We start from the raw sequence: 26074 nt of genomic DNA on the forward strand, positions 1-26074 counted from the left end.
CGAGCGAGGGCCGGGAGGGGTGGGCGGGCGCCGCGGGCAGCCCCGCCGCAGGCAGCCGCAGGGCCGGGGCGCACGGCTCCCCGGGGACCGCCACCCGCCGGCAGCGGCGCGGGAGAGCCGGCCATGGCCGCCCCCGCGCGGTACCTGCTGGGCTGAGATGAGCGGCGGCGACGGGCGCTGCGGGCGTTGGATGGGACGGGCGGGCGGCGGAGGACTGGCTTCCCGGGCGCGCCGCTGAGGCAGCCCCAGGGCCGCGCCGGCCAGAGGCGCCTTTTTATTTTATTTTTTTTTATTTTATTTTTTTAAATATATTTTTCTGCCAGCCGGTGGCGGGGCTCGGTGCGCGGAGAGCGCCGGCGGAGAGCGGCAGGCCGAGCCGAGCCGGAGGAGGCTGGCCGGCGCTCGGCGATGCGGTGCCTCGCTCTGCTCGGCCTCGTCGCCTGGGGCCTGGGGAGCTGGGCCGGGCCCAGCGGCGGAGCGTCCCCCCCGCCCTGCCCGGCCTCCTGCAGCTGCGACGGCGACCGCGGCGTGGACTGCTCCGGGCGGGGGCTGGCGGCCGTGCCCCCGGGACTCAGCGCCTTCACGCACGCCCTGTGAGTCGGGGCGGGGGGCGGGCAGGTAGCCGCGGTGGGGCCGGGGGAGGGCGGGCGCTTTGTCCCTTCTCTATTGAAGAAAAACCTCGGTAATGGCGTGTTTATGTATTGGCGGTGTGGGTGTAACGCGGCCGCCGCGCTCCCCGCCGGCTCGTCCCCCGGGGGTGGCCTGTGGGCAGCGGCGGGGCCCGGCCCCCGCGGGGCAGGTGAGGGCGGCGGGGGCCGGAGGCGCCGCCTGGCCCCGGGCCCGGCCGCCTCTCCCCCGCTCCTCGGAACCTCGCGGGGGGCGGAGGCCGGGCAGACCCCTCCGAAAGCCCCAAGGGATCGGCCTCAGACGTCTAAAAGGCCAGGAGGGGAGGTGGGGGGAACTGCCGGGGTCCTGTGGCCCTTGTGGGAGCGAGACAGGGGATCCCGGTGGGTTTGGGGAGGTCCCGGTGCCGTCCCGAGGCGGGGGAAGCGCCGCCCGCACATGTGTGCGCGATCTCCTGGCACTAAAGCGCCTTTTTCTGCAGTCTGGAGCACCTTTCTCTTCAGTTTTCCTCAGAAACCGGTTCCTAGGCTAGCCGATCTTCTCCCAAAAGTCGAGGCTTTTTCGGTCCGCAGCTTGCTTAAATCCAGTTAAATAAAGATGCCTTCCCTTCTACAAAATCTTTTCGTATGAGATGCACAGCTGAACTTTGAGTAAAACCAGCGTAAACAAGACTCGGGAGCTTTGTCAAGTTTTGCTTGTGGATGGAGGAAAATAACAAACTCTCAAACCAGTTTCTCTGGTGTCCTGTGACACCAGAAACCAGGCACAACCTGGTGGATCTTGTGTTGAGCTTCGGTATATTTTTATAATATAACCTTAACTGAGGAATGAAGCATCTCTTCTGTAGAGACATGACCGAAGAGGGATTTGCAGCTTTCAATATGGTAGTTTTGCTAATCCACAAACCTGTTAAGTTTCACAATAAAACCTGTCAGTCTTGCCCCACTTCTCAGCAAAGATTTCTCAGGCTGGAGCGAGGTCTCGTATGGGCCAGCGGTCAGGTCTGCTCTCATTAGAGCTTCGCTGCCTTTACAACATGCAGCACAGAGCGCGCTACAGCAAATTACGGCGCGTGGTTTCAGATCGGTTCTGAACTGCTGCGTTGTCAAAATACAGTAGTAGTGTATGCCTCTGAAAATGTCACTTTTTTTTTTTTCCCCCGTCTCTTTGTTTGCCTACACTTAATATGCAAAGGGAGTGTGATTCTTAGTTACTGGAGGTTTTGTTTACTGAGCAGGTCTCCAGTTTCTTGTACCTGTTTGGGCTTTTTTTTTTTTTTTTTAAGTTGTTCAGGCTGGGTGGAGAAAGATTACTGGGCCTTTTCCTTGTGTGGTACTTGATGAATGGCAAAAGTTACAGGTCTCAGTTGCTACCTGTGCTTCAATATTTTCTTCCTTTTTGTGCTTATATGGTGTTAGCGGGAGCTGACTTTGTGGTGGTTTTTCTGTGGCAGAAACAGTGGTTTGTGAGCGGTTTGGGTAGGGAGTCATGATCTGCCATTGTGAAGCCTTTGGACTTGCTGGTAAACTGTCTTCTCTCTCCTCCACAGATAAAACAGGGACATTACCTAATTTCATAAAGTACTTGAAGCCTATCTGATAAAAGCCACGCTTAAGTGCGAGGTTTTATGGCTACTACGTTGTCTGGCCGTCTTGCAAAACAGGCTCGGTACATCCCTGCGTGTCTGCAACCTGGCATTCGTTGTCTTATGGGTACAAGTTGTCACAGCCAACACCCTTTAAAGATAAGGTTGCCAAAGAGTTTCAGTTTTTAAGTTCCTCCTTTCTGTGCAGGTAAATTTCCAAAAGCTGACTTAAGGCTCACAGCAAAAGTGCACGCACCTCAGGGTGTTTTGGGATGAGTTTGTGTTGCTGTTGGTTTTGCGTTCTGGAGCAGAAGCTTTTAACTATCTCATTCTGTGGCAGTGAAGGATACTCTTGGTCCCCATTTGGTTTTAGTTCCTGTTTCCTTATTTGCAGAAGGAAAAAAATAGGTGGCTTCGTGGCACTTCAGCATTTGAATGGTCTGTGTTGTAGCCAGGCCACTGGAAGTTTAGGGTATGTAGAAAACAGTTTCGTAAGCAATAGAAAACTAATTTCTGACCTGCTTGGGCTGCGCTATGTATAGTTTTGCCAGAGAAGCTGAGTTGGCTTGTGTGGAGGAAAAAAAAAAGAAAATAAAATCACACCCCCTAGCTGACATGTTTGTGTCATGGCAAAGCATCTTAGCTACATGCAGAGAAGAAAGCTTTTTTTTTATGCTTCGTGTCAGGCAGCATAACGATGCCAGGAAATCCCCTTAGCATTGCTATGGGGCTTTTTTTTATTATAGCCATAGCAGCAGAGACTCTGTAGCGTAGAGGTGGCTGAGAAAGTGTTACAAGCGATGCTCTGCGATACTAAAGCAAAGTAGTGCCTGCATTTTTGCTTTACCTAGGAGAAAGCAACTGAAGAAAAGTTGCTCACGAGTAACTCGAGTTGGCAGTGGATGAGTTTCAAGGCAACTGAGAGACATGGAAGGGGGTGGGTACTTAATTTTTACTACTGTTTTCCTGCAGTCTTAATTTCTTTCCATTGATTTTAATAATTTAACATAATTTCCAAGGTGTATTTTTAAAATACAGCCATGTTTCTTGGGCTGCCATGAATGGCCAGGCAGTGATTTCTGTAGAGTCTCAAGAGTATATCCTTTCAGGTTCCACTTCTCTTATTTATCTTTTTTCAGCTCTTGACTGATCTGCTCATTCCTTGCTTACTGTAGTGATTAGAAAGTTCCTCCAAACACAGCAGATTTATTTTTTTTGTGGAACATGCATTGAATAGCCACTCCACTGCATTCATACTTGGCTAAACATATTATAACATAATGCTGGGGTGCAAGGAGGGAAGGTCTGAGGTGATAGCAAGGGGGTTGTATCGTTACCGAAATACAGTGTGATCACACGAAGGTAGTTGCATCAGACTGAGCAGCTTGGAAAGACCGAGTATCTGCTTGTTACTTTTGAGTCATCAGTGCGCTTTGAGAGATGGAATTTGAATAAAGAAAGGTGGGTATGTCGTCCTAACCACAGTCACCTTGGTGAGGAGATTGTTTTTTGGAGTGCTGGGAAAAGAGAGAGGTGGCAGCACTAGATCCAGACTCTCGGAGGGGCTGGAGGGGATGGGCTGGATGAGAAGGAACGCTGAGCGAGTCAGGAGGGCACAACCAGGGATAATTACTTGATACTTTTACTGTAGGCGGCCATTTGTTCTGTATAATTTAGGTAGGTGTTTATGTAACTCTTAATTACCAGCTGCTTGTTTTTCTGTTTATGAAGGTTGTGATTTTGCTTTGTTGCAAAATAACTGTCGTCTAGCAAGTTGAGGTGCCTGTGCAAGAATGTGAAAATGTTGTTTGTTTGGGCTTTTTAATCAATGCAGTACGCTCCTGATCTTTGCTGTGATATTTCATGTGCTAGAAAACATCCATGTTAGTGGAAGAAAGTTACGATAGGGCATAGACGTACTTGTGGTTCTCAGGAGTATCAGTTTGAGAATTCAAATTCCAGTTTCAGAGGTTTAAATACTTGTCTGAGTCTTGTGCAGGAGACGAAAACCAGATAATTCTAGATAATGACTTTGGAGAAATCTTACGTGGGCCTGGCTGTTTTTTAGGGGCTTGCCTGACAACCATGAGGAATGTAATCCCTTCTCAGTGCCTGCTATTATATTTTGGGCACTTGAAATACGAAAACAGCACAGATAATTTTCCTTCTAGTGCTTCTTGCTTGTATTTTTAGGGAATGACAGGGGTCCCTTGCTTTAATTTTACTTTCTTTGAGTTGTGAAAGGAGGGCTTGCGAGCCCCGGCTGCCCTAGAGAGCAGACGGTTAGGATGAAACCATCATCTTGGTCTTTTGTTTTTTATTACTCATTTAACCTTACACTGTCTGTCTTTTGCTGTGCTGTGTTATGCTCTAGCTTTATAAGATCAAGATGTGGCAGTTGAAAAGGTTCCTTTTTTACTTGTTTCATACCCCAGGTTGCTTCAGCAACTGCAGAGAGTTGATTATTGTATTTTCAGTGTGCAGACTATCTGGAAGTACCTACACTGTCTCACGCTTGAGTTTGAGTTAGATGTCCTGCTCTGTTTATGGCAAAATGATGTGATTCTATTTGGATTCAGCAGAGCTTGCGCATTTTTGTTTGCCTTTTCATCTGGCACTTTTATTTTTTTTTTTTTTTTTGTCGGATGGCGGGGAAACGCAGTAGGTAGATGTGAGATGTCGTCTTCTAATCTGTCCGGTACCAACACGCAGATCTTGAGCATCCCGCCGTGGGCAGATAAGCACAGCAAGGATCTGGCTGAGGGCTTGTGAATGCTGTCTAGCAGAGTTGTTATGGTGAAGAGTAAAGATGTCCAGACATGACCTTGAGTCTGGAAAATGTAGCATAATTGCAGTCCTCCTGAGATAGAAAAGCCTTATCTAATTAGAGGTTTGAAGGTTTTACAGTTACACTGTTGAGTTTTTCACTTGCCTGTGCCATATGCTGGTGATGTGGTGGCAAGTAATAAAAAACGTATTCTCGCTTTTAAAAAGCATGCTTTCCATACTTCTTTTGGAAAGATGCGATCATGTCATTTTAATAGGAATATTCCTATTAGTTGGCAGGGTTGTTGTTATATTTGTATGGGCCTGTGAAATCCCATGGGTGGGGGGAACTCGAGTTTCTGGTGACTGGACCAGAGCCCATTGGCTCCAGTGACGGTCCCTCCAGCAGATTTCACCCAAGAACTGGAGTCTTGGTGATTCATTTTAAACTGGCTGATTTGCCTGTTGGTCTTGTTTACAAAAAAAAAAATAGTAGACACTCTTAGGTAGTGCACAGAAAAGTGAAGTTGTTGTTGTTTCAAAGTTTGTTAAATATTTTTTACCCTTTTAATGTTCTCTATTGGCAGGAAATTTGGTGTTTTCCTCTTTTCCTTTTTTTTTTCCTCCCCCCAAAACCCCAGTGCCCTGCCACAGCACGTAATTTGTCAGGTATTTGGCCTTTATTTTGTACATTGAGCTCATTTGTATCAGCAATATGTCATTTATTGTTTGATGCTGACTGTCAGAGACTCCTAAGTGTGACTTTGGGGAATAAATACTGAGATAAGTCTGCAGCATGGAAAAAAGTTGGACTTTAGTGTAAGCAAGTTTATGCTAGTAAATAATTACCTTTTCAGTTCTTGAGAGGAATTTACTAGTAACTATCTGCTCGAGTTGGAAAATATGGAAGCTGTAATATAAGGACTGAAAAACAAAACAAAACCCAAAGAAACCTCCTCCGCAAGGAACTTTATTTGTTTTGTATTCTACATCTAAGCCAGCAATTTTTGCAGAACACAAGCTCTTATTTACTTGGAGAAAATTACTGGCCTAGATTTTGGAAGGGCTGAGCACCCATCTCTCATTTTAGAGAGCACGGGAGCGACTCCAAATATCAGAGACCCTCCTCTTGTCCATCCCTGTGCTTTTCCTTAAAGCTCGTTCCTTAAGCTGGTTCCTCTTGTGGGGAATGGGCAGGAGCTGATGTTGTGTTTATGTTCAGCAGGATTTGCCAACAAACTCGGGTTTGCCTGCTCCGTGTTTTGCAAACAAGCAAGGGAGTGGATGGGGCTGGTCAGCTGCAGCGCGGCCGCATGGGACTCCATGGCCAGCACTTATTCTATTAAGGGATGAATGTGTTTCAGGCAGCAGCTCCGTGCTGCCAAGTTGTGGTTTTGGGGTTCTTTACGGAAGAAGCAGAAAGTGAAAAATAGCTTGAGGAAGAATTCGAGATCTGTGTGATCCTAGAAATAGGAGAGAAAGGTGGGAGGGGGTATGTAAGAGAGGATAAGAGGAGAAGAAGCTGTTCCTATTTGAAGAAACCTGTAAACTGAGGCAACGGAGTTTTAAATGTTACGAACCTTTGCTAACAGAGGTATCACCAGCATTTCATGGCTTAGAGGTCCCTGGCCATCCTCCCCACCTGGTAAACTCACCATCTGCTGCAGCAGCGACCCAGGATTTTGCTCCAGGGAAATAAATACGCTTCTGTAGCTTTTCATACCCGCCTTGCAGGTACAGCTGCAGCTTTCTGATAAGATGTTCTCAGACTTTGGTCTGAAGAGAGATTTCTGGTCATGTGCTGTTGGTTCTTGCTGCTCTCCCACCGCCAGCTCGCCTTGCATGACCCTTTTGGGAAGGCGGAGGCAGCTGTGACGTTCCCTTTGCTGACAGATGGGCACCCGGTCCCCTGGATGCAAAATTACATGTGGCCATGGCTGTGACAGGACAAGAAAGTCTTGGCGTTACTATATAAATACTGTCCTCCCTATAAACATGTTTAAAAGCCCCCCCCCCCTTTTTTTTTCCTAGAACCAGGCCCAGATTTATTCAGTGTTGTGTTCCAAGTAGGGTTGGTATTTCCAAATCAGAACATTTAAGCATTAGATGTATGGGTGCCTGGAAAGCATAATGAAATCACGCAGAAATGGCATGTGATCTACCTGGCAAAACAGTTGACCTTTTTGCTTTTTTTTTTTTAAGAGTGCTGAGTTACTGCAGCTGTCAGTGAGTTTCACTGAAGTTGAAAGTTTCCAATATTTTCAAATCGTATGTCATTTATTTTAAAATACATAGCTGGAATAGCAGAATGCGTTTTATTTTACTGTTGAATGATTTAACTGTTACAGAATTTTGACAAGGTCACAACTTTCCACTTCCCAGAAACATATTATTGTCACTGAAAGATTAGGGGAAATCTGTATTTCAGTTTTGCCCTGAATTTGAAAGCACATTCTTCATACAGCCGATCAGCTTACATTATTAATGGTATACATCTTTTACAAAACAACAGAGGACTGCAGTGATCTCAAAAATAACAGTTTAAAGTAGGCGTCTGAAAACTGTCGTTGGATTGGAGTATATAACAGCAAACTGATGGCGTTACATGTAATGCCAGTCAGCATGATAACTTGTTTTTAAAAATGTAGATAGCTATTTTTGAGCAGGTGATGTTGAAATATATTCCCTGGTGGACTGGGGTCTGACATTTGTGAGGGATGTCTTTGTTTTTGGAAAGTAAGAATATCACCTCATGAATTTGTATCAGCCTTGTTTTCTTGGTGTTGTTTTTTTTAAATACTTGCTGTTTATCCTTACTGAGTTATAGGAAAGTAGTTTTTTTTCTTAGGTGGCCTGTTTCAGTCATACAGTGTGTTTTGGAGTTAATAAAACTTTGTTGGCTAAGCTTTGGACACTATTTTTTTAAAAAAACCTGTTAAGCATATTATTCAATATGTCTCATTTAATTCGATGTCTTCTCCAAGGAAAGACAGTCTTCATAGCATGGCAGAAATAAAAATGAATTCCTTAGGCTTCCCTTGTATGCTTTTTGCATTTCTGTTTGATGAGTACAATTCAGTAAGGAAATGTGTAAAGTATTGTTCTTATCTTCCACATGCTCATTACATTTTTCACTATTGAATAAAGTCTCTTGTGTTTCTCAAGTGATAGCAGTTTAAAACACTTAAAATGTAGCCAGATGTTTGTTGGTATAACTGAAACATTTAAGGTGTGTTGCTGAAATTTTATGCTTGGTGTTCATCAGTCTAGGTTGTTTTTGCTGTTAATGTTGTTCAAATCTAATATTGATAAATACACGTTATTAAAAATCTTGTTTTATAACTTTATTGCTTGTAGGTAATTCAGATGATGGTTGGTGGTTTTTGACAACTCAACCTGGAGATTTTGACACAGTGAAGATGTAATTTTAGCCTGAACTCTCTTTCCTTTTTTTTCTTTTTTTTTTTTTTTTGTTTTGGTACTTTTTTTAATCTGAAGTTAAGAAAATATTAAAGTCAATTATTCTCCTCATGGGTAGGAAGACTATTATAAAGCTTAAGAACTCAGTTACTATATATGTTTTTAAAGGTGATAAATTCCTATAAGCCTTGCATTTAAATGCAGGAGGAGCCTCCATCCACCGACATAATCTGGAACAAGGGCTAGAAGTCAGGTAGAATGTGCTCTTTGGGGCAGAAAAAAAAGAATTTTTTTCTTTCCTTTCTAAAGAGACCAAGTGCTAGTTCTTTATCTTCAGGAAAAAATGAAGAAAAATCCAAAGTCAGGTGAAGCTGAGAGCACTCTGAGAAGTCAGGCCAGTTTTAAAGTGGTGTACATGCTCCTTTTCTCTCCCCAAACAATCCTGGAGGAATGTGAGGTCTTGCAAAGACTTTTTATCACCCTAAAATTTTTTGAGCAAGTGTGTTTGGATTTTTAAATGGTACACAATTACCAGTGAATCATAAATGGATGTGCAATTTCAGAGGTATGCAGGGGAGGCCTAAACCTGTTTAATTTAGCCTAATAATGCAGTTGTTTATTTTATAACCTTGTCCTGCGAAAATGTGTTTTTGTTTGGGAGTTTTCCCGTTACCTTCTTGACATCTGCATGGTTACAAATGAATAGCCTGACCCGGTGACCCGGTGGGGAGATCGGCGTGGCCGAGCTTTCAATAGGCATGTCGCTGACAAAGGGAACATATGGAATATCTCATTCCCGTCTTTGCAAGCCCCGTACGGGGCTGGAAGGGCAGAGGGATCGGAGGCTTCAGACTTCACGGTAGATCGGTGAGGGAGTCGCGGGGTTTGCTGCAAGCCGTCAAGATGCTCTTGCCGAAGGTGACGGAGTTTGCGTGACGCCGTGTTTTGCTGTGGGACCAGGACCCCAGATGTAGAACAAAGAATCACAGAATGGTTTGGGTTGGAAGGGACCTTCAAAGCTCATCCAGTGCCACCCCTGCCATGAGCAGGGCCATCTGCACCAGCTCAGGTTGCTCAGAGCCCCGTCCAGCCTGGCCTGGGATGTCTCCAGGGATGGGGCATCCACCACCTCTCTGGGCAACCTGGGACAGTGTTTCACTCCCCTCCTTGTAGAAAATTTCCTTCTCATGTTTAGCCTGAATTTCCCTGCTTTTAGTTTAAAACCATTACCCCTTGTCCTATCGAAAGAATTGATAGGAAGCCATTCTGGTGTTGCAATATTATTAATGTGACCTTGCAGCAGAGTTCACCGTGGCCGCGTTTCATTCTTCCCAATAAGTGATACCAAGCTATGGTTTTTCTGAGCTGTGGTCGTTGGTATTTGGTGTTCAGTAGATGCAGGAGATGTGAGTGTAGATGCGAGGGTCCTACTGACACGTACCTTGGGGTCTGTGTCCCTCTATGCTTGTTATGTCCCCTTTCAAAGCACAAAATGGGAGTGACTGTTCCCTGTCATCCACGCAGGACACCACAGGGTGTTTGCTTGGAAAGCGAGACTTTGTTTCTCCTGCACTTGGGGCTTTGGGATTGTGGCAGGAAAGCAGGGATGGTTTGCTGCTCTTGGAGGGAGAAGATGGTGCAAGTCAGGAGAGGACATCTGGGCAAGCTTGCTGCTCTTTGTCTGTTCAAAGCACCTGGTGGTGTCTAGCTTCAATCCGTTCGTTACTAAAATTACATGTAAGGGATGTCCTGGCTGACGTTTATAAAATTCCATTTCATATGTTCTTAAAAATAACTCTTGCTTGGGAAGCTCCCTTGCTGTTTTTCTAAATGCTGATCTGTAACCGTAGCAGATGTAGTTGGAAAAGTGAAGGGACACTGAAACCTGTGGGTTTGATGCGCAGGCCTTTCTCCTTGGGGCAGTGGATCTTTCTATGTGGAAACCTGCCTGGTGTTCTTCACTGGCCAGAACTGGTGGAGCTGGCCTTGGCTCAATTCTTGTATGTAAAAGCTGTGAAGGTTCAGTCGTCTTTTTCTGGTGCCGTGGTTGAAATCCCTAGAAGTGTCTTGGGTTTTTAAGTAGGGGAAACCTTGTCTGGACTGGGAAATGTGCTTGTAGCTCTTTCAGCAGATCTCTGAGCCCTTGAACTGACTGAAGGGAGCCCCACGCTGTTTGGAAGGTTGACATGTTTAGGCCCAGACTTACAGGTTCTTTGAGGTAATTTTGCGAAGCCACCACCAGCAGCAACCTGCAAACTCCTCATTCATCTTTTAGTGGCAATTTCACCCTGCTCTGGTGAGGCACTAAGTGCTCACCCTGCTGTGTTTTTTCTGGGTGTCTCCTTGGGCTCTTGTTGGTCTTAATGGAATTATGGAGGAAAGCTGAGCTGGGGACAGAAAATGTCATGGTCCCGTGTAAGGGGCTCTGCCCTGAGAACATAGCTGCTAATGGTTTGGATCTGGACAGGCTTCTGCCTTTTGGTACTTTTTTTACTGCTTTTGGTTTTAATGCTTGAGTTAAAAAAAAAAAAAAAAAAAAGTATGTGCTAATATTGACTAAACTGTTAATATTTTACAGAACCAGTGTGAGTCTTGCTAGGTGTAGAAAATCCATTTCTTTTCCAAGGGCAAATCTGCTGGCTCTGTGCTAAGTATTTAGTGGAGGCATCAAATCTCTTCAGTGTCCAGGTCAATTAATCATTTATTTAGAATTGACTTGCTCTTGCTTGACATCTCATTTTCAAAAAATTTCAACTAGTTTGTTTACATGTTTTTTTTTTTTTTTTTTTTTTTAATGTGCTTCCTGCAAAGACAGTCTCCAGTTTCCATACCAAAAATATACAGTATCTTGATGTTTAGGAGTTTGAAGCATGGTTTTGATTTGTTTTGAGGATAACAAATGGCACATGTTTATTGTTTCAGCAGAAGCTTCTGCAATTGTGCAGCAAGGCCAGTTTTCCTCCTAAAGATAAACCCTTTTTCAACTCTCCTGAGTACTTGTGCCAGTCAAATAAATTACAGCATGTTCAGAAGATAATGCTATGTTTAAACAATAATATATCAGGAATCCTGCTTAAGAGTAGGACTTCTTGTATTGTCATTGTGTCTTCATTTACATAAGATTTTTTTTTCCCTAATAACTTATTGTGTCAATGCGAGAAATTCTGTAATGTACATCAGATCGCGTGTTTCCACATACCATGGATATTTACCTTGCCAAATATATTCCCCATTTCCTTCAAGCAAATATTAGTCATGGCAAAAATGGCCAGGGAGTCACCTACGTGGAGCTGGATCTGTTGAATGGCTAAACAAGCAACAGGTACTATTCTGAACTTCAGTTGGCTTTTTAAAATAAGAGCTTGTGTCTTTTCTTCCTGCCCTGTTTGTGTGTTACAGCATCACTGAGGAGTTACCCTGTTCCAGAGTACTTCTCTTCAACAGGTGCTAGTTGAACATTGGATTTTGCTGATAGCTCCTGTGTGACCAGTCTCTGCTGGTTTTTCACAGTTTTGAGGTACTGGGGAAACTGAGGATTCTACATGATGTTTATAACATATGTACTTATTAAAAAACAAAACAAAACACTTCTTCGAAAAGGTGATAGGTTAGTAGCCATTGTGCTGTTATGAAGAAAAAGGACTACAAGTATGTAGTGCCTATAACCACTCATCTCATGTACTACATTGTAATTGTTGGTGCCCTTCTTAAATTACTATGTCAAATTGAAAAGCAGCTTCTGGCTTTAAGAGAACAGGTGAATCACGGTGTGAATCAACGGTGAAAATGCAGAGGTATTTTTGTATATGACCGTTTTCAGTGTCATAAAAGTCCTTTGCACCTATGATTTAAAGAAAAAAAAAAAAAACCATTGAGGAGTAGGATCTTGCTTGAGGATTTAAGCCTTGCCGGTGTGTTTGCATTGCAGTGCCAGCCTTGTGTGTGGCAGTGGGGAGGATCCAGACACCGTTCTGTTCAGCTCTGTTGTACATCCCTGGAAATCTGTTGGGATGTAGAGACAGCCAGCTTTGAAAGTTAATCTAAAGGCTTTGCTAAAAGGGTTAAGAGGCAAGGTATGAAGTTTTAATGCTTGGTAAAGGAGGTGGAAGGGTTCTCACAGCAGAACAATGCCAGCAGATGCTGTTTTTGAGGCTGATAGCAGATCTCTTAATGCATATCTACAAGATTACTGGGAAAGCCTTAAGGTCTGTCTGTGTTACGCATTTTGTTCTTTCCTTTCGGAGCTCAAACACACAAGCATGGCCTTGAAAGGGATTGCTTCTTAACTTGTCTTTATGGTGCAGTCTCTTCTTGGTTTAGATCTTCCTGAAATGCATAGGATGTTAGAAATCGCTTTATGTTTTGCTTTATCTTTTAAAAACAGCACATAGTTTATTTTCAGAGAATACAGCAGATCATCCAAGAAGCTTCAGCAAATAACAACCAAAAGTGTGTGTGATTAAAAACCATCTTGTCCGCGTTGCTGGTGTCTTAGAAAAGGCTCTTTCCCCCAGATACACAACTCAGGACGAGGAGATTCTATTACAGCTTTTCTTCACCAGCTTTTCAGGGTTGTGCAAATGACTTTCATTAAGTTTTCACACAATAGCCCAAGGCTTTTGAGGAAGGACTAGGCTAGAAACTCATCTCACTTATTCCCGTATGTTGCGTTCATTTAGACAAGGAAGTTTCCAAAACACCGTGGCAGTTGAAGCACAAGAGGCATCTTGAACAGTGAAAATCTTGGTCATATTTTAAGCATTTTTAGCTGTTAAAAAGATACAATCTGTGGAAAGATTAATGAGTAATAAATGAACTATGTTGGATCCAGGCTTGCAGAATGCAGTTTAACTGCTTTAGGTTTCAGCACACTCATTTAATTACTGGGTTACTGAAGGTTTTCTCCACTGTGGGGGAGATGCACGTGTGTGGATGGGAAACACGTACATTTATTCAATGAATCAAGTTTGGGGATGTACTGCCTTCCTCTTGCCTAAACAATCCCGCTTTAGATTTACCCCCTGCCTTAATTGCCTTTCGAGAAGACTGTAGATAGGTCTTGCTATCACTTACACTTGATTACTTCAGTGTTCACTTCCCCTATGTGATTTAACATGCACAAGCTTAATTATTCTTTTCTGGCCTAGGGAGAGATTTCCTTCCAATAATTACCTTCACTGCCTTTTCCCCTTCTGCACATTAGTTTGTTTGAAGAAATGTAGTTTCTCGGTAAGCAACTCCAAACAAGGCAGTGCCTGGAGCTGTCTTGGAAATGTAATTTATACCTTTTACGTCGCATGTTAAGCTTCGTTTTGCTGAAACCCAGCTACTAGATGTACTGAATTAGCAAGCTCTGAACATTTCTCCCCTTAGTAAAGGCAGTACAAAGCACCAGTTTACGCTGCACTTTGATACTGTAGTGGGGTGATACAGGTAAAAAGGGCATTTCAGTTAGCAAATAACATCCATTAATTGAACTTTTTCTTTTTACCAGCAGCCGTTGTTTAGTCATACACTATTTAAATGTCAAAAGAGAATGACTCCTTATGAGATGAACATGATGCAATGCTGCCAGACTGATTGCTCCTCTGATAGCAAAGAAATTACATATTTAATCTTGGGGAGATTTCTCAGGGTTATATCCTTCTGATTGCTTCTCATGGTGTCCTCCCTAATATATAGTATGGAGGAAAAGAACACACAAATAACAAAGAACAACAGGAATAAAGCACATAAATTCTTTGTTAAAATCTTTTTTGTTTTAACTTGGTGGTAGAATGGAGGTATAACTGCTGATTTCTCGGAATGGGTGGTACAGAATTAGTTTGAAAAGCTTTGTCTTCTGCAACTTATATTAATGTGTAATTATACAAAATACAATCTGATATGTCAAAGGGATGGGGATGCTTCCTCTTGACCATGTTTACTGTAAATAGTCCTTACGTTATTATAACTATTTTGTGGTAAATATAATGAAAAGTAGGAAAAGGTTCCATTTGTCTTGGACCCCTGAATATCTAGTGCTCTTATTAAGATGGAATAGTTATTTAATTCTACTATTAATTACACACTAAGTAAATATATTTGTGAAATTGACTGTATTCATGTATGTGGAAAAAAGAAACTGTTTTGAACATGACAAAGCTATGTATGTTTTCACATTGCACTGCCTTCTTCATTATATCCTGATGTTTGTTTAAAAATAGATGAAAAGAGGTCATGGTCTGAATGTTTTCTCACTTTTTATTTTAAGGTAATCTCTTAAAGCTGTAATCTCTGATCCATTGCAGAATTAGTTGGCCCTCAAGTAAAAGTTGAAATAAATTACTACGCCTGCTTCGTACTTTTCAGATTGGTAGCAAATATAAGATATGTTGGTATTGTGGGATCTGACGCTGTAATTACAGAGCACTCCTTCATTTCTGGTAGCTTAAATACTGATGTTAATAGGTGTATTGTTATTAAAAACAAAAAGAAGGTATTGTTTGCCAGTTTCAGTAAAAACCTTTTCACCCTCTCAACTTTCAGGAGGTTAATTTTTTTTTTTTAATGGTATCTTCACAGTTTTGCTGATGGTAGAGAAATGGATGTGTTGATGGTTGTAAATGATGAAATGGGTAATGGGAAAACAGGATGCGAGTACCACTAAGGTGTCCGTATTAGGGGCAGGTTTTGAGCTGCATGGCAAGTTTTACTGGCCCCAATTTACTGATTCAGTAAACCCCGTAGTCTTTCAAAGCAAAAGAAACTGGACCTCTTTGAAATAAGTGAGAACAAGAAAAACCAGACCTTTTTTATTAATGGAGCTTGGGAGGGGTATTTTTTTGTCCACCTTGCATCCATTGTAGTTGTCTTCACTGCAACATAGGTTTATACATCAAAAAGGAATTTGCATTGACCAGCGGCCTTTAGGTGAGAGCTGGAGTGTATTTCCTTGCCTATAGGATAGCTATGATGAAGTTAAATATATGCCCATGTTTGTTGTCTCCATGCCCTTGTCTCCTTGGCTTCACAAGCCCTATTTTCTTCTTGGAGTTCATCTGTAAAATACACATTGCTGGAAAGATCTGTGTGCTAGAAATACAGGCAGATTACTTGATTGCCTTTCGTGGGTCTCTTGCTTTTCCATCGCACATGCCTTGGATGTGTTTATATAAAAAAATTGATCCTGTGTACATGATTAAACTTGACAAGCCTTAATCTCTGTTGCTAAGAGTGTGGGCTGGAGAGTTAATGTGGTAGGTCTTTGTTTTTCATGTAAATACTTGCAATGTTCTGTTTGCTTTAAGTATGCTGGTTTTTTTCCTTGACAGTTTAGTGATTAAAATCTACTCAATTTTAAATAGGTGTAGTAATGTAAGTACTGAGAACAGAGTTAAACTGAAGAGAGAACTTAACCTTTTCAAGAAAATTACTAGTAATAAGTACTTCTTTGGCTTATTTATAATGGCAAGTGATGGCTATTGGGTTTTCTTGGCTGAGGGTTCCTGTGAAAGACTTCATTTGCTTGTTATATACCTTTTCCTTAAAAATTAGAAAATATGCTGGGGTTTTTTATTGGTCTATATTCTTCGGTCAGCAATGATAAGTATAATTATTTTTATTCATGTTAGGGCAGAATCCCAAAGTCCAGAGCTGTAGTGCTAAATCTGGTTAGTACAACTATCCAGTTTGGGATGTGATTCCTAATCAAGTCATGCTGGTGAGCGCCTCTGATGACCGGACAGTTTTTTGAGGTTTGGTGTTTTTTGTTTTTTGTTTTTTTTTAAGACCCTAGCAGGTTTTAGATTTTTATCAGCACAGTATGAATTTGGGCTGTAGCTGATGCATTGGATGCACTCAGGATGACATTCGGTGCTTGTTTTCAGAATTTAAATGTCTTTTCTTGCTCTTTGCTGCTGGAGAGGAGTCCCTCTTGAACTGGTGTGGTAAATAATCACAGAAATTGTCAATAATAGAACTTGAGAGCAAACTCCTGCTTGGTCGATATTGAAGCTCTATCAAGGTCAGTGATACAACATGTTCTGATAAAGGCTTGTGAACAGGCTTTCCAAAAATGCGTGATTGGATTTAAGCCTTCAAAACCAAGTCATGCAGACATTGTGTGTGGGTTGGCGTTTTTTTTTTTAATTTTAGTACAGTTACATCATATTTTCTTGCAATAGGAGGAAACAAGAACACCATGTAGGACAGGTGATAGTCATGTATTATTTGTTTGGGTCTTAATTCAGTGCTCTAAGCTAAGATTAGAAGAGATTTTGGTGTATAATACCTAAATAGGCAGTCTCATTTTTGAAAAGCAAAATCATTTGAGTGCTGCTGCTAGATTACCATGCCTGAGAGACAAATTACTTCCTTGACTATGTGAATACAAATACAAGCAGCTAACTCTTTGGTATATTTTAAAAAAAATAATAATAAAAAAAGGTCTAAGCTGATTTATACCCAGTTGCATTTTGCCTTGATGCATGAAGTCTTTATAGCAAGTGGTGCTTGTTAAAGAATGCCTGCTGGATACGTAGGTAGCGTGGAGGAGGATTTGAAACCGTTACTTTTTGTGTTCGCTCAGATTGGTGTTTGTAATAAAAACGTCTTTGTTCTGTTCCCTCTTCTTGTTGTGCGGAGCGGCTGTCAGTTGTAAAAAGGCCATTCCGTTTTCCCGCAGGAGAGGGAGCATTTTGGAGATCACCAGATCCTCAACCTGTGGTTCTTTGGCGTGAAAAATACCCTCTGCGAATGATTTTGGTAGTTTTTGGCCACACCTTCTATTGCTGGGCCGGCCTGCGAGGAAGCCGCCTGTGTCCTGTGGTCATGGGACGACGGAGAGAGACGGCGTTGGGTGGTGGCTTCGGTGGGTGGTGGTTGTACCCAATGCTGCCCCTGCTCCCTTCACCGCATGCACTGGGTGCCGCACAAAAATCAGTTCACCTGCTGCTCAGACTGGTTTGCAATGGAAAAGGGCTAGATGAATAGGTTTCCACAAAGTAGCCTGCACCCACAAGGGTGATATTTCACTGGCGTTTTCATAAAACTGTTTCATTGCCTATTCATGGCCGGGGAAGAAGTCCTTCAAGACAAGAGCTGCTGTTTGCTCAAATATTGCAAGTTTCTGTAGCATTTCTGTGAAGCAGAGAGTGCCTACACTGCTGAAAAGCAGAGGTTAGTCCTCAAATGTCCTGTTTGATATACAAACATTAGTATTGCATAAGTTCACTTATAAATAATGAAGTACAGGTTACCGTCAGGTGTGTTAAATGCAAGCGGATATTTAATTGTATGCCAGGCCACTAAACCCAGCAGGGTATATATAATACACCATATATATATATATATATGTACACACACACACCTTAGCCTTTGCAAGCTCCGATTTTCAGACAATGCCGGTGCGTCAAATGATTTCCCTGCGTTCTGCGGTCCTTTCTCAGCTCTGCTGCAGGATGCCCAGGGATGTTTCATTTTTATCCACACACGTTGTTCCACTTGCCTTCGTTTTTTGGGAGCTGCTGGTTTGCGATGGATTTGGGGGAGCTGTTGTGGTTATACAAGAATTATGACTCGCCTGTATTTATTTATTTTTTCTTGAAGTAGCGAGGGACTTAGAGTGGGCACAGTATGCTTGAACTTCTTTTTGTTGAGGATAATATTTAAAAGCTAAAATGTAACAGTATTTCAGTTGTGAATGCATGGAAGTTGTGTGTACTGCTTAATGTGTTTCAGAAATCCCTGTTACTTTTCTTCCTTAAATACAAGAAAACAGGCGTGTAATGCCTCATTGAAAGGAGCCTGTAGGGGTGCTTTGTGAGGGTCTTAATTAAGGGCTTTGAAAGACTAAACAAAAGGAAAAAGAAAATGCTACAGGGTTATTGTTATTCCAGCCCATTGGCTCGGGGAGCTGGCCATCCATTGGTGCCTTCTGTCCATTTGGGAGCTGAATGACACTTTTGTTCGTGGTTAACAGAGGTGAAAGAAGCCAATTATTGCCTGTCTTTTCCACAGAGCAGCTGCAGACGGATTTCACTGCAGGCAAATATGGACTTTTCTGCCACAAGGATGGTTGTGATGACAGTTATTTTTGTGGAATTGTATGAAAGAAAACAGATTTTTTTTTTTTTTTTCCTCCCCTCCCACCTCTAGTGACTTGTGTAGATGTTTATTGAAAACTACTGTGAATATGCTGGCGTGGAATGGGAACGTGTAAAGGGCCGGATTCCCCGCGCTAACAGCGTCATTGCCTTTTTCTCTGGGCATGTGAGAGAGTGAGGTTTTTGGATTTCTTTTTCTCCTCTTATTTTTTTTTTTTCTTTGCAATTGCAGCTAATTTTAACTACAGGGTTTTTCTAATTGGTGTGCAATGGGCATTAACCCTCTGGCTGCCAGCTTGCTGCTTTGTGTGCGGTGGTGCTGGAGGGACAATGTCTGCAGGTTAGCAGGATAGCAGGAGGTCCTACAGCGACACAATCAATGTCTGCATGCCATTAGGGACCTCAGAAAGTGTCTCCGTGCCTGAAACTTGCTGCCCCTTCTCCCACATCTCTGTCGCTTGGTCCAGTGTATCGTAAAACCTTTTCCCACAGCTCTTGCTTTTATAATTCAAAATTTATTCCTTTCCCTCCCCATTGGTTGAGCCTCTAGATGTGTGATAAGACTCGGCTGATGAAGAACCATGTTCATGGGTTTGATTCTGGAGAAGTCTCCTCCAGTTCGAGGCAAATTGTGAGTAAGGAGCCATGTCTCAGAGTTGATCCATCTTAGTTTGTTAGGCTGAAAGACCTCTCGACATGTTAGCTGCTGTGGTTGTGGTAGGTTGCTTGTGGTGGCCTCTTTGCCCAGCCGTCTAAAATCTGCATTTTGGCATAGTTCATAATAATAGTAGTAAAAAAAGGAAAGAAAAAGGTGGTGTTCCTCATCTTAGGTGGCTTTCGCCTGCTGGTGAAAACAGTATGCCTTTTGTCCCCTGACCTTTGGGCATGAGGACATTCGTCCTTCATCTCGCAGTGCATACAGATGAGTTTTTGTGCCTTCAGTTGGTTTGTCTTCATCCAGACTGGCTGTTTTCCCTTACAGATTTTTTTTTACTCGATGGCTCATCACCTGCAGATGTGACTGTTCCTGCCTGTTCCTGCTGTATTGCCAACCCACACTCACCCAAATTAGTCGTGTCCCCCTTGAACTTAGCACGGCACAGGCAACCTCTTCAACCTAGAACTAGTCTGTTCTTTCTTAGAGGAACAGTTGGTGGCCAAATTTGGAAAGCAATGGAGTAATGACTTTCTTTTGTTTCATGTTGTGGTTTTTTATTGTTTTTTTGTTTGGTGGTTTTTTGTTTCGTGGGGGTTTTTTGTTTGTGTGTTGTTTTTTCCTGCTCAAATGCCCATACCACTAGCTAGTTTATTACTGCAAGCTTTAGGAGAAAAAAAACCCCAGCGTTCTACATATGCACACCACGGGTGCTGCTGTCACTGGATCCTGAACTTAATGCATATTATTATATGTTGCTTTAAGATAACAGCACATGCACATTGGAGATGGGGGAAAAAAGCAAAAGCTGCACAACTTTGACCACCAAGGAAAGAGTTGTGCTTTTTCACACCAAGGCAAAGTGTACGTCAAGTTTTGCTTCTTGAAATGAAATATTAGTTCTGTGATAAGTTGGATAAGAACGAGATAATTCCCGACACTTTCATTATACAGGGAAAATAAAATCGGTTTTGAATACTTCCCTGGCGTCCCTTGCTCAATCTGGTGCTACTGAAGTAGAAGCCGAAGCTGTTCTCTAGGAGTGTCCTGATGGAGGTTTTGGGCAGCTTTCATTTCGATTCGTGTCTAAGGTTCATTGGAAGGTGAGGTGGATGCTCAGCCAGCCCCTTCACTTGGCCATAAGGGACTCGATCATACATCTCAGATAAATCAAAAAGAGGAATGTAGCTGAAACCAGTATAACCCAAAAGGAATGGGGAGCTTATATGAAGGTAGCGAGGCTGTTTGATTCTTGTATTTAGCCACATGTCTTTTCCTTTATCATTTGTTGAAGGGACCGTTTCACGAGTGAAACGCGAGGGTTGTGTGTTAGCACATCCGCGTTGCCATGCGGGAGACTTCAGGCAGACTTTAGTCCTTCAAATGTCATAAAGTGGAAATTTCTGTTAAAATACTATGTGATAATTGACGATCTAGAATTTCCAAGACATAAGTTTTACTCATCAAACCTGCTCGTGCTATGTCAGCTACTTTAAGATGCCTTGAAAAGTGCTGCATGAAAGCATGTTTGGTTCTATAAAGGCCATTCCAGGTGCTGCCATGAAATCTATTTTGACACTAGAAAGCTGTACTGTGCACTTTTTTTTAGTTTTCCCACAGTATATAGGTAATTATAGTGCTGTATTGCAGAAAAAGATTTTTTTTTTTCCCCAGAAATAATTTTTAGTTACATCCAAGTTACAGGTTACATTTAAGTGAAAAAATTCTTAAATGCTAAAGCTGTTGTATATAGGTTTGGACTGATTGAAATGTTTACATTTTGTCTTCTGACTTCATCGTATCAGTGTCTGTGTTCATACACCAATTTCATTTTGCTTTTTTTGTGTTTAACCTTCTAAAAATGTCGGGCTTACCCAGACTTTTGAGGATCGGGTTGCTTTCTAAACATTGGGTGGGACAGACAAGGAGACCAAAATAAACCAGAAGAAAATGAATAAAATTCATAGCACTTAGAGTTACTAAAGCTGTCATTTTTATGAAATTGGGTTTGTAGCTGTTCATGTTCTCATTTTGCAACAGAGCAAAAACACAGAGTGAAAATGCAACAGAAGATTTTTGTATGAATATGTATGTGTAATGATAGCACTGCTTTTATATCAGTGTAAACAGATTTAAGTGCCGGGCTCTGTCTGGACAGCTCAGAAACATCAATAGGTTTATCCTCCACCTTCCTCTCAGAGATGCAGAAAAGATTATTCTCCTTTGAACCTGGGATTTGGGAAGGGGAATCAACCTGTCCAAACCCACAAAATGAGTCTGTGCCGGGGCCAGGGACTGAACCTCGGCAGGTCTGTGTCCGGGAGCTTTCGGTGTGAAAAGTTTGTTGTAGTAAATACTGTGTTGCCAGGCGGAGGGAGATGTGGTGTCCTTGGAGTCCAAAGGGTGAGCCTGGCGAGGCCGTTCGAGTTTTATGGAATTGCCCTTGAAGCTGTTAAATAGAACGAAACGTGCCTTGTAGGTGTTTGTGGTTACACAGCAGGGACCTGGGACTGCATAGCGGGGGGGATCCAGATCTCATTGAACTGGTTAGATGACATAGTTTGGTGATGTTCCGTGTGTTTCCGCAGTGGTTGTTCACAGAAGTTTTCGATAAGGAAAAAATGCTTGAGAACTTCCTCAATAGTAATGAACAAACCTTGGCTTGGGTCGTGTGTGACGTGTCTGTGTCGGGTTTAGCAACGTGTGCTTTAAATTAAAACTCGGATATGCGTCTAACCTGGGGCTGACTTACGTCATTAAAGAAAAATCAAAGTTAGAGTCGTTTGAAAATGACATAGTTACCTTGGTGGTTGATGGTTCAACATGACTCCGCGATGGTGAGGACAACTGTTGCAACTGACGATTCTGCTCTATTTTAACTTGGTGTTAAACCAAGTTAAACTTTATTTACTTAAAACATGACAAATGCTTTTCTGTAAAATTCCTTTAGGGAATCTGGTGTTGATTTCCTTGAAGGTGTAGTTACATGTTATGTTTCCTTTTGGTGCAAAGTTCCCACTGTCTCATTCATTGCCTTTCCTCATTTCTGCTACGATTTCAGTTTGCTGCCCCACATTTGTGCTGGTACAGCTCTCTATGAGGCAATGCTCTACGGAGGACTGCTAACCCCGTCTGATTAAAAAAAACCCCACAAACAAACAAAAAGACCAAAATCAGAAATGGGTTTGTTTAAATCCAGGTTATTATAATGACCTGATTCCAGCATACTGCCCATAAACAGTTCCACCATTGAGATGGGAAGTAAAGGGATTAGAAACCAATCTTCTTCATCAGAAAGAAAAAAATATCGTGCAGTTGTACCCTGAGGGGTGTAGTAGGTTGAAGCCTTAAGCATGTAACCTGTTGCTACAGTCTCCTTTTGCCTTCATGTGTGAGGACCTATGGATTAAATACAAACAAATAAAACCCCAAAAAACCTTTCTCCTTACCTTTACTGGTCTTTAGAAATAATCTCAAGTCTTGTTGGAAAGCATGGTTTACATGCACACGTTTGGGCTACGCTGATCCCAGGTTCAAGTCCCTTACCTGTAGAGTTATTCCAGCCAGTTTACTGGGACTATTGTTACATGAGATGAAGACATTGAAGTATTCATCGTGGTTTCCCATACCTGTAAGATGTGCCAGTGAAGCACAAAAGCATCGCTAAAAGCAGGACAGCATTTTGAACGCTTGCACCCAAATGCTCCACTGCCACGTTCACAACTTGCCTTGGCTTTGCCTGTAGGCCCAGCTGTGGTATCTTGAGACAGGAGACAAGCTGGATAAAGTGCAGAAAGACATGCGATCGGCATAAAAGAATTACATTGCTTAGATTTGATCTCCGTCAACAACTGCCGTGCTAGTTGCAGGGCATGGTGGGTCTGCCTGGCAAAGATGCTTTGCAGTGGCCCTTTGAAAAATGTTGGTCCTTACAGATTTTAGCTGCTCTCCTGAAGTCTCCCTGTAGCGTGTGTTACCTCAAGTGGCCGTGAATCTCAGGGGATTACCACCAGATACTTAACATGAATTTTCCGATGTTTTAATCTATAGTTACTTTTGGAGTTGTCTTGGATAACCATGTTACTTTCCATAAATATTTTTCAAAGACTTTCAAGTGGGAGAGTAGCTGTGGTGTAACCACGCCGAGATATTCCCTACAAAGGGTTTGGGTGTTGGTTACAGATCGGGGATGGGGATGATCTGAGTTCCCACTGGGATTTGTCCATGGACTTCTTGCACAGGCTGGTTATTGGCATTTTGTGATGGATACTCCTAGGTCTAGGAGGAGTATCCCGGCACAGGTTTGCCCTCACTTATTGATTAATGTGCCTGTCACACTCACAGCCTGATGATTTTTTTTTTTTTTTTTTTTTTTCTTCCCCTGTACTCAATTCCCTGGTGTTAACTGTATTCCGGAGAGCAAATAATTACAAACCCATGAATAACGCATAATTTTAGTCTCTGCTATAAATAATCTCCAACTATGTAAGGGCAATACTCTTGCACTGAAAGACACTTTGTTTCCTCCTCCGGTTTACAATAAGCCCTTCCGTAATCTGCACAAAACGTGTGACTCTTAAAAATTAACTGAAGAGCGTGTTAACTTGCGCTATATTCCCATTCCAGGGTACGATCTCTTTCATAATAATGCAGTGGAATTTTTTTCTGGGTTAATTCCCCACCATGTGTCAACATAGGCCATTAACCGTATGTGTGATTGCTTAATGGCTGGCCTGCAGTGACTCAAATACCAGTGCAAAATAGGTCTTTGCATACAAGTATTGTTCTCTCTAAGATCTTGATGATGGCTTGATTGGCACATGAATAGGGTACATTAGAGCTAGTTACTGTGCCTGAAAGAAAGCTAAGACATCATGTTGGAAGAAAAAAAACCCACCAGGTTGATGTGATGTGGGAAGGAGGAGGCAGGAGAAATAACTTACAAATGCGGTGGGAAAGAGGGGGATGTTACTTCTCTTGCAGGAACAGACCTGTCCGACATTTTTTTAGCCTTTCTGTGGCTGTCAGTGAAAATGTTGTCGATCCTGCTTCAGCAAAATGCTAAAGGATGACTGGAATCAACAGGATTTGTATGCTTTTTAGTATAGCTACTGAAAAAGGGCTCCACGTACCCCATTTTCCCTTAGGAAAAAGTTCTTCACGGAAAGGGTTGTCAGGCATTGGACAGGCTGCCCAGGGCAGTGGTGGAGTCACTCTTGCCTGGAGGGGTTTAAAAGGTGTTTAGATGAGGTTCTTAGGGACATGGTTTAGTGCCAGAGTTAGGTTATGGTTGGACTTGATGATCCTGAGGGTCTCTTCCAACTGAAATGATTCTATCATTTCTTGTCGCTTCTGAGTATCTCTCACCCCTCCAGTAGCCAGGGGTTGGTGGGCAGTCTGAAGTTTGATTTCTTCCATGAAAGAGCAGGTTAAAGTGCTTCATGTGAGTGGTCACACAAACGTTCCGGTTAGTTTGAGCCACAGAAAAGTGGATGGAAACATTGCATGTAAACTGCTTGTATAGCTGGTAGAGCGTGATTTCTTTCCATCGCTGCCAAATGGAGTGAAACCTACACATCTAGCGAACTAGAAGCTGTCGGAGCATTCTCCTGTCCTGTTTCCCTGCTTAAAAAAACCCCACCACAACAACAACGTAATTCATTTCTTTTGAGAAGGACATGGTGGGCAGTAGCTGGGCATAGCACATGAGAGCAGCACTGGGGGGGACTGCAGGCTCTGCTGGTGACTCTGGGCAGGTTTTTCCCTCCCGTGCTGTTTGTCTTGCCCATTTAAGCCTCAAACTCTTCCAGGTGAGGAGTGTCCCCATCTCTGTGTTTGTACAGCGCTGCTCATGTTGACACGTTGAACTAGGGCCCTTGGCTGCTTGTTGCAATACAAACAGCAGGTGATAAGGCGTTGTGCTCATTAGAGAGATAGCATTGGGTACTTAGGAAATGGCAAGTGTGTTTGCTGGGTGGGAATGCAACCTGTGTCTTGTTTAGCCGGTCGCAGGAGATGTTGACTAAGGCTTTAAGTATTTGGATATTTCATTTCTTACAAGAATGTTTCCTTGAAGAAGTGGAAAAGGAAACATGCACATAAATGAAAAAAATGGCCGATAGGCTTTTTGTGACTGCAGAATGGCCTGTGAATACAGAAGGGATTTCTGTGCTTTTAAGTGCTGGAGGTCCCCGTGGACATGTCAGAGGCAGTAGGACCATATTTGAGATTGTTGGGGAGAGATGGAAAGCAGAAGAATCTACAGTAATGCAAAAATTAGTTCTAAATCTTCCATTTTGTTTTATCATTAACAACTTTGTCTTAAAAGAAGCAATAGGTGAAGATCAGAAGGAGAAAAATGTGAGGCTTGGAGGATGTGGGACAGTCGATGATGCGGAGTCCAGGCTGTTGGTGTCCCCAGAGGTGCCCTCGGATGGGGAGATGGGCACAGGTAGTTGTATGGACCTTAACAGAGGTTGGGGGAATGTAAATTTTAAATACAATACCAGTCTAACATATTGGGACATTAGCGTGCTATCCCCATATAAATGTTAGCTAATAGTATAGGCTGAGGTAGCCATCCTTGCAGTAATAAATGTAAGTAGTATGTAAAAGGTAAGAAATGAATTACTCAGCATATTACTTCATTTTTTTTTTAACTCAAACACAGTTGCAACCTCAAACACTTTCCAAGTGTAGGCTCCTCTGTAAACATATTTCCTTTGCCTGATATTTATTTGCCTCCTGTTTGTGATTTTTAGCTGTTGGGGCTGGCGTGTCTGCATGGGATGTACATCCTTGAATGTCTGCTGCGTTCATTGGATTCACAGTGTGGGCAGTCACTGTTCAAAGCAGCAGTTGTCAAGTGCTTCTGGAAGAGAATTGTTTGCTTCTTGTTATCAGGAAGATATAGTAAAACAAAACACAACAAACCCTGAA

The 26074-nt window shown here is 42.7% G+C and overlaps 1 protein-coding gene across 2 annotated transcripts in view; it reads left to right on the forward strand.

The window, feature by feature from the left end:
• The window catches only part of LGR4 (leucine rich repeat containing G protein-coupled receptor 4), a 78785-nt gene continuing 52711 nt past the window's right edge, over positions 1 to 26074 (forward strand). For both annotated transcript variants that reach the window (XM_065636275.1, XM_065636276.1), the window contains exon 1: positions 1 to 593. In XM_065636275.1, coding sequence (XP_065492347.1) covers positions 409 to 593 — 185 coding nt within the window. In that variant the 5' untranslated portion in view covers positions 1 to 408. The remainder of the gene's footprint in view (positions 594 to 26074) is intronic.

This window comes from Caloenas nicobarica, chromosome 5 (assembly GCF_036013445.1).
Source record: "Caloenas nicobarica isolate bCalNic1 chromosome 5, bCalNic1.hap1, whole genome shotgun sequence".
Taxonomy (NCBI): Eukaryota; Metazoa; Chordata; class Aves; order Columbiformes; family Columbidae; genus Caloenas; species Caloenas nicobarica.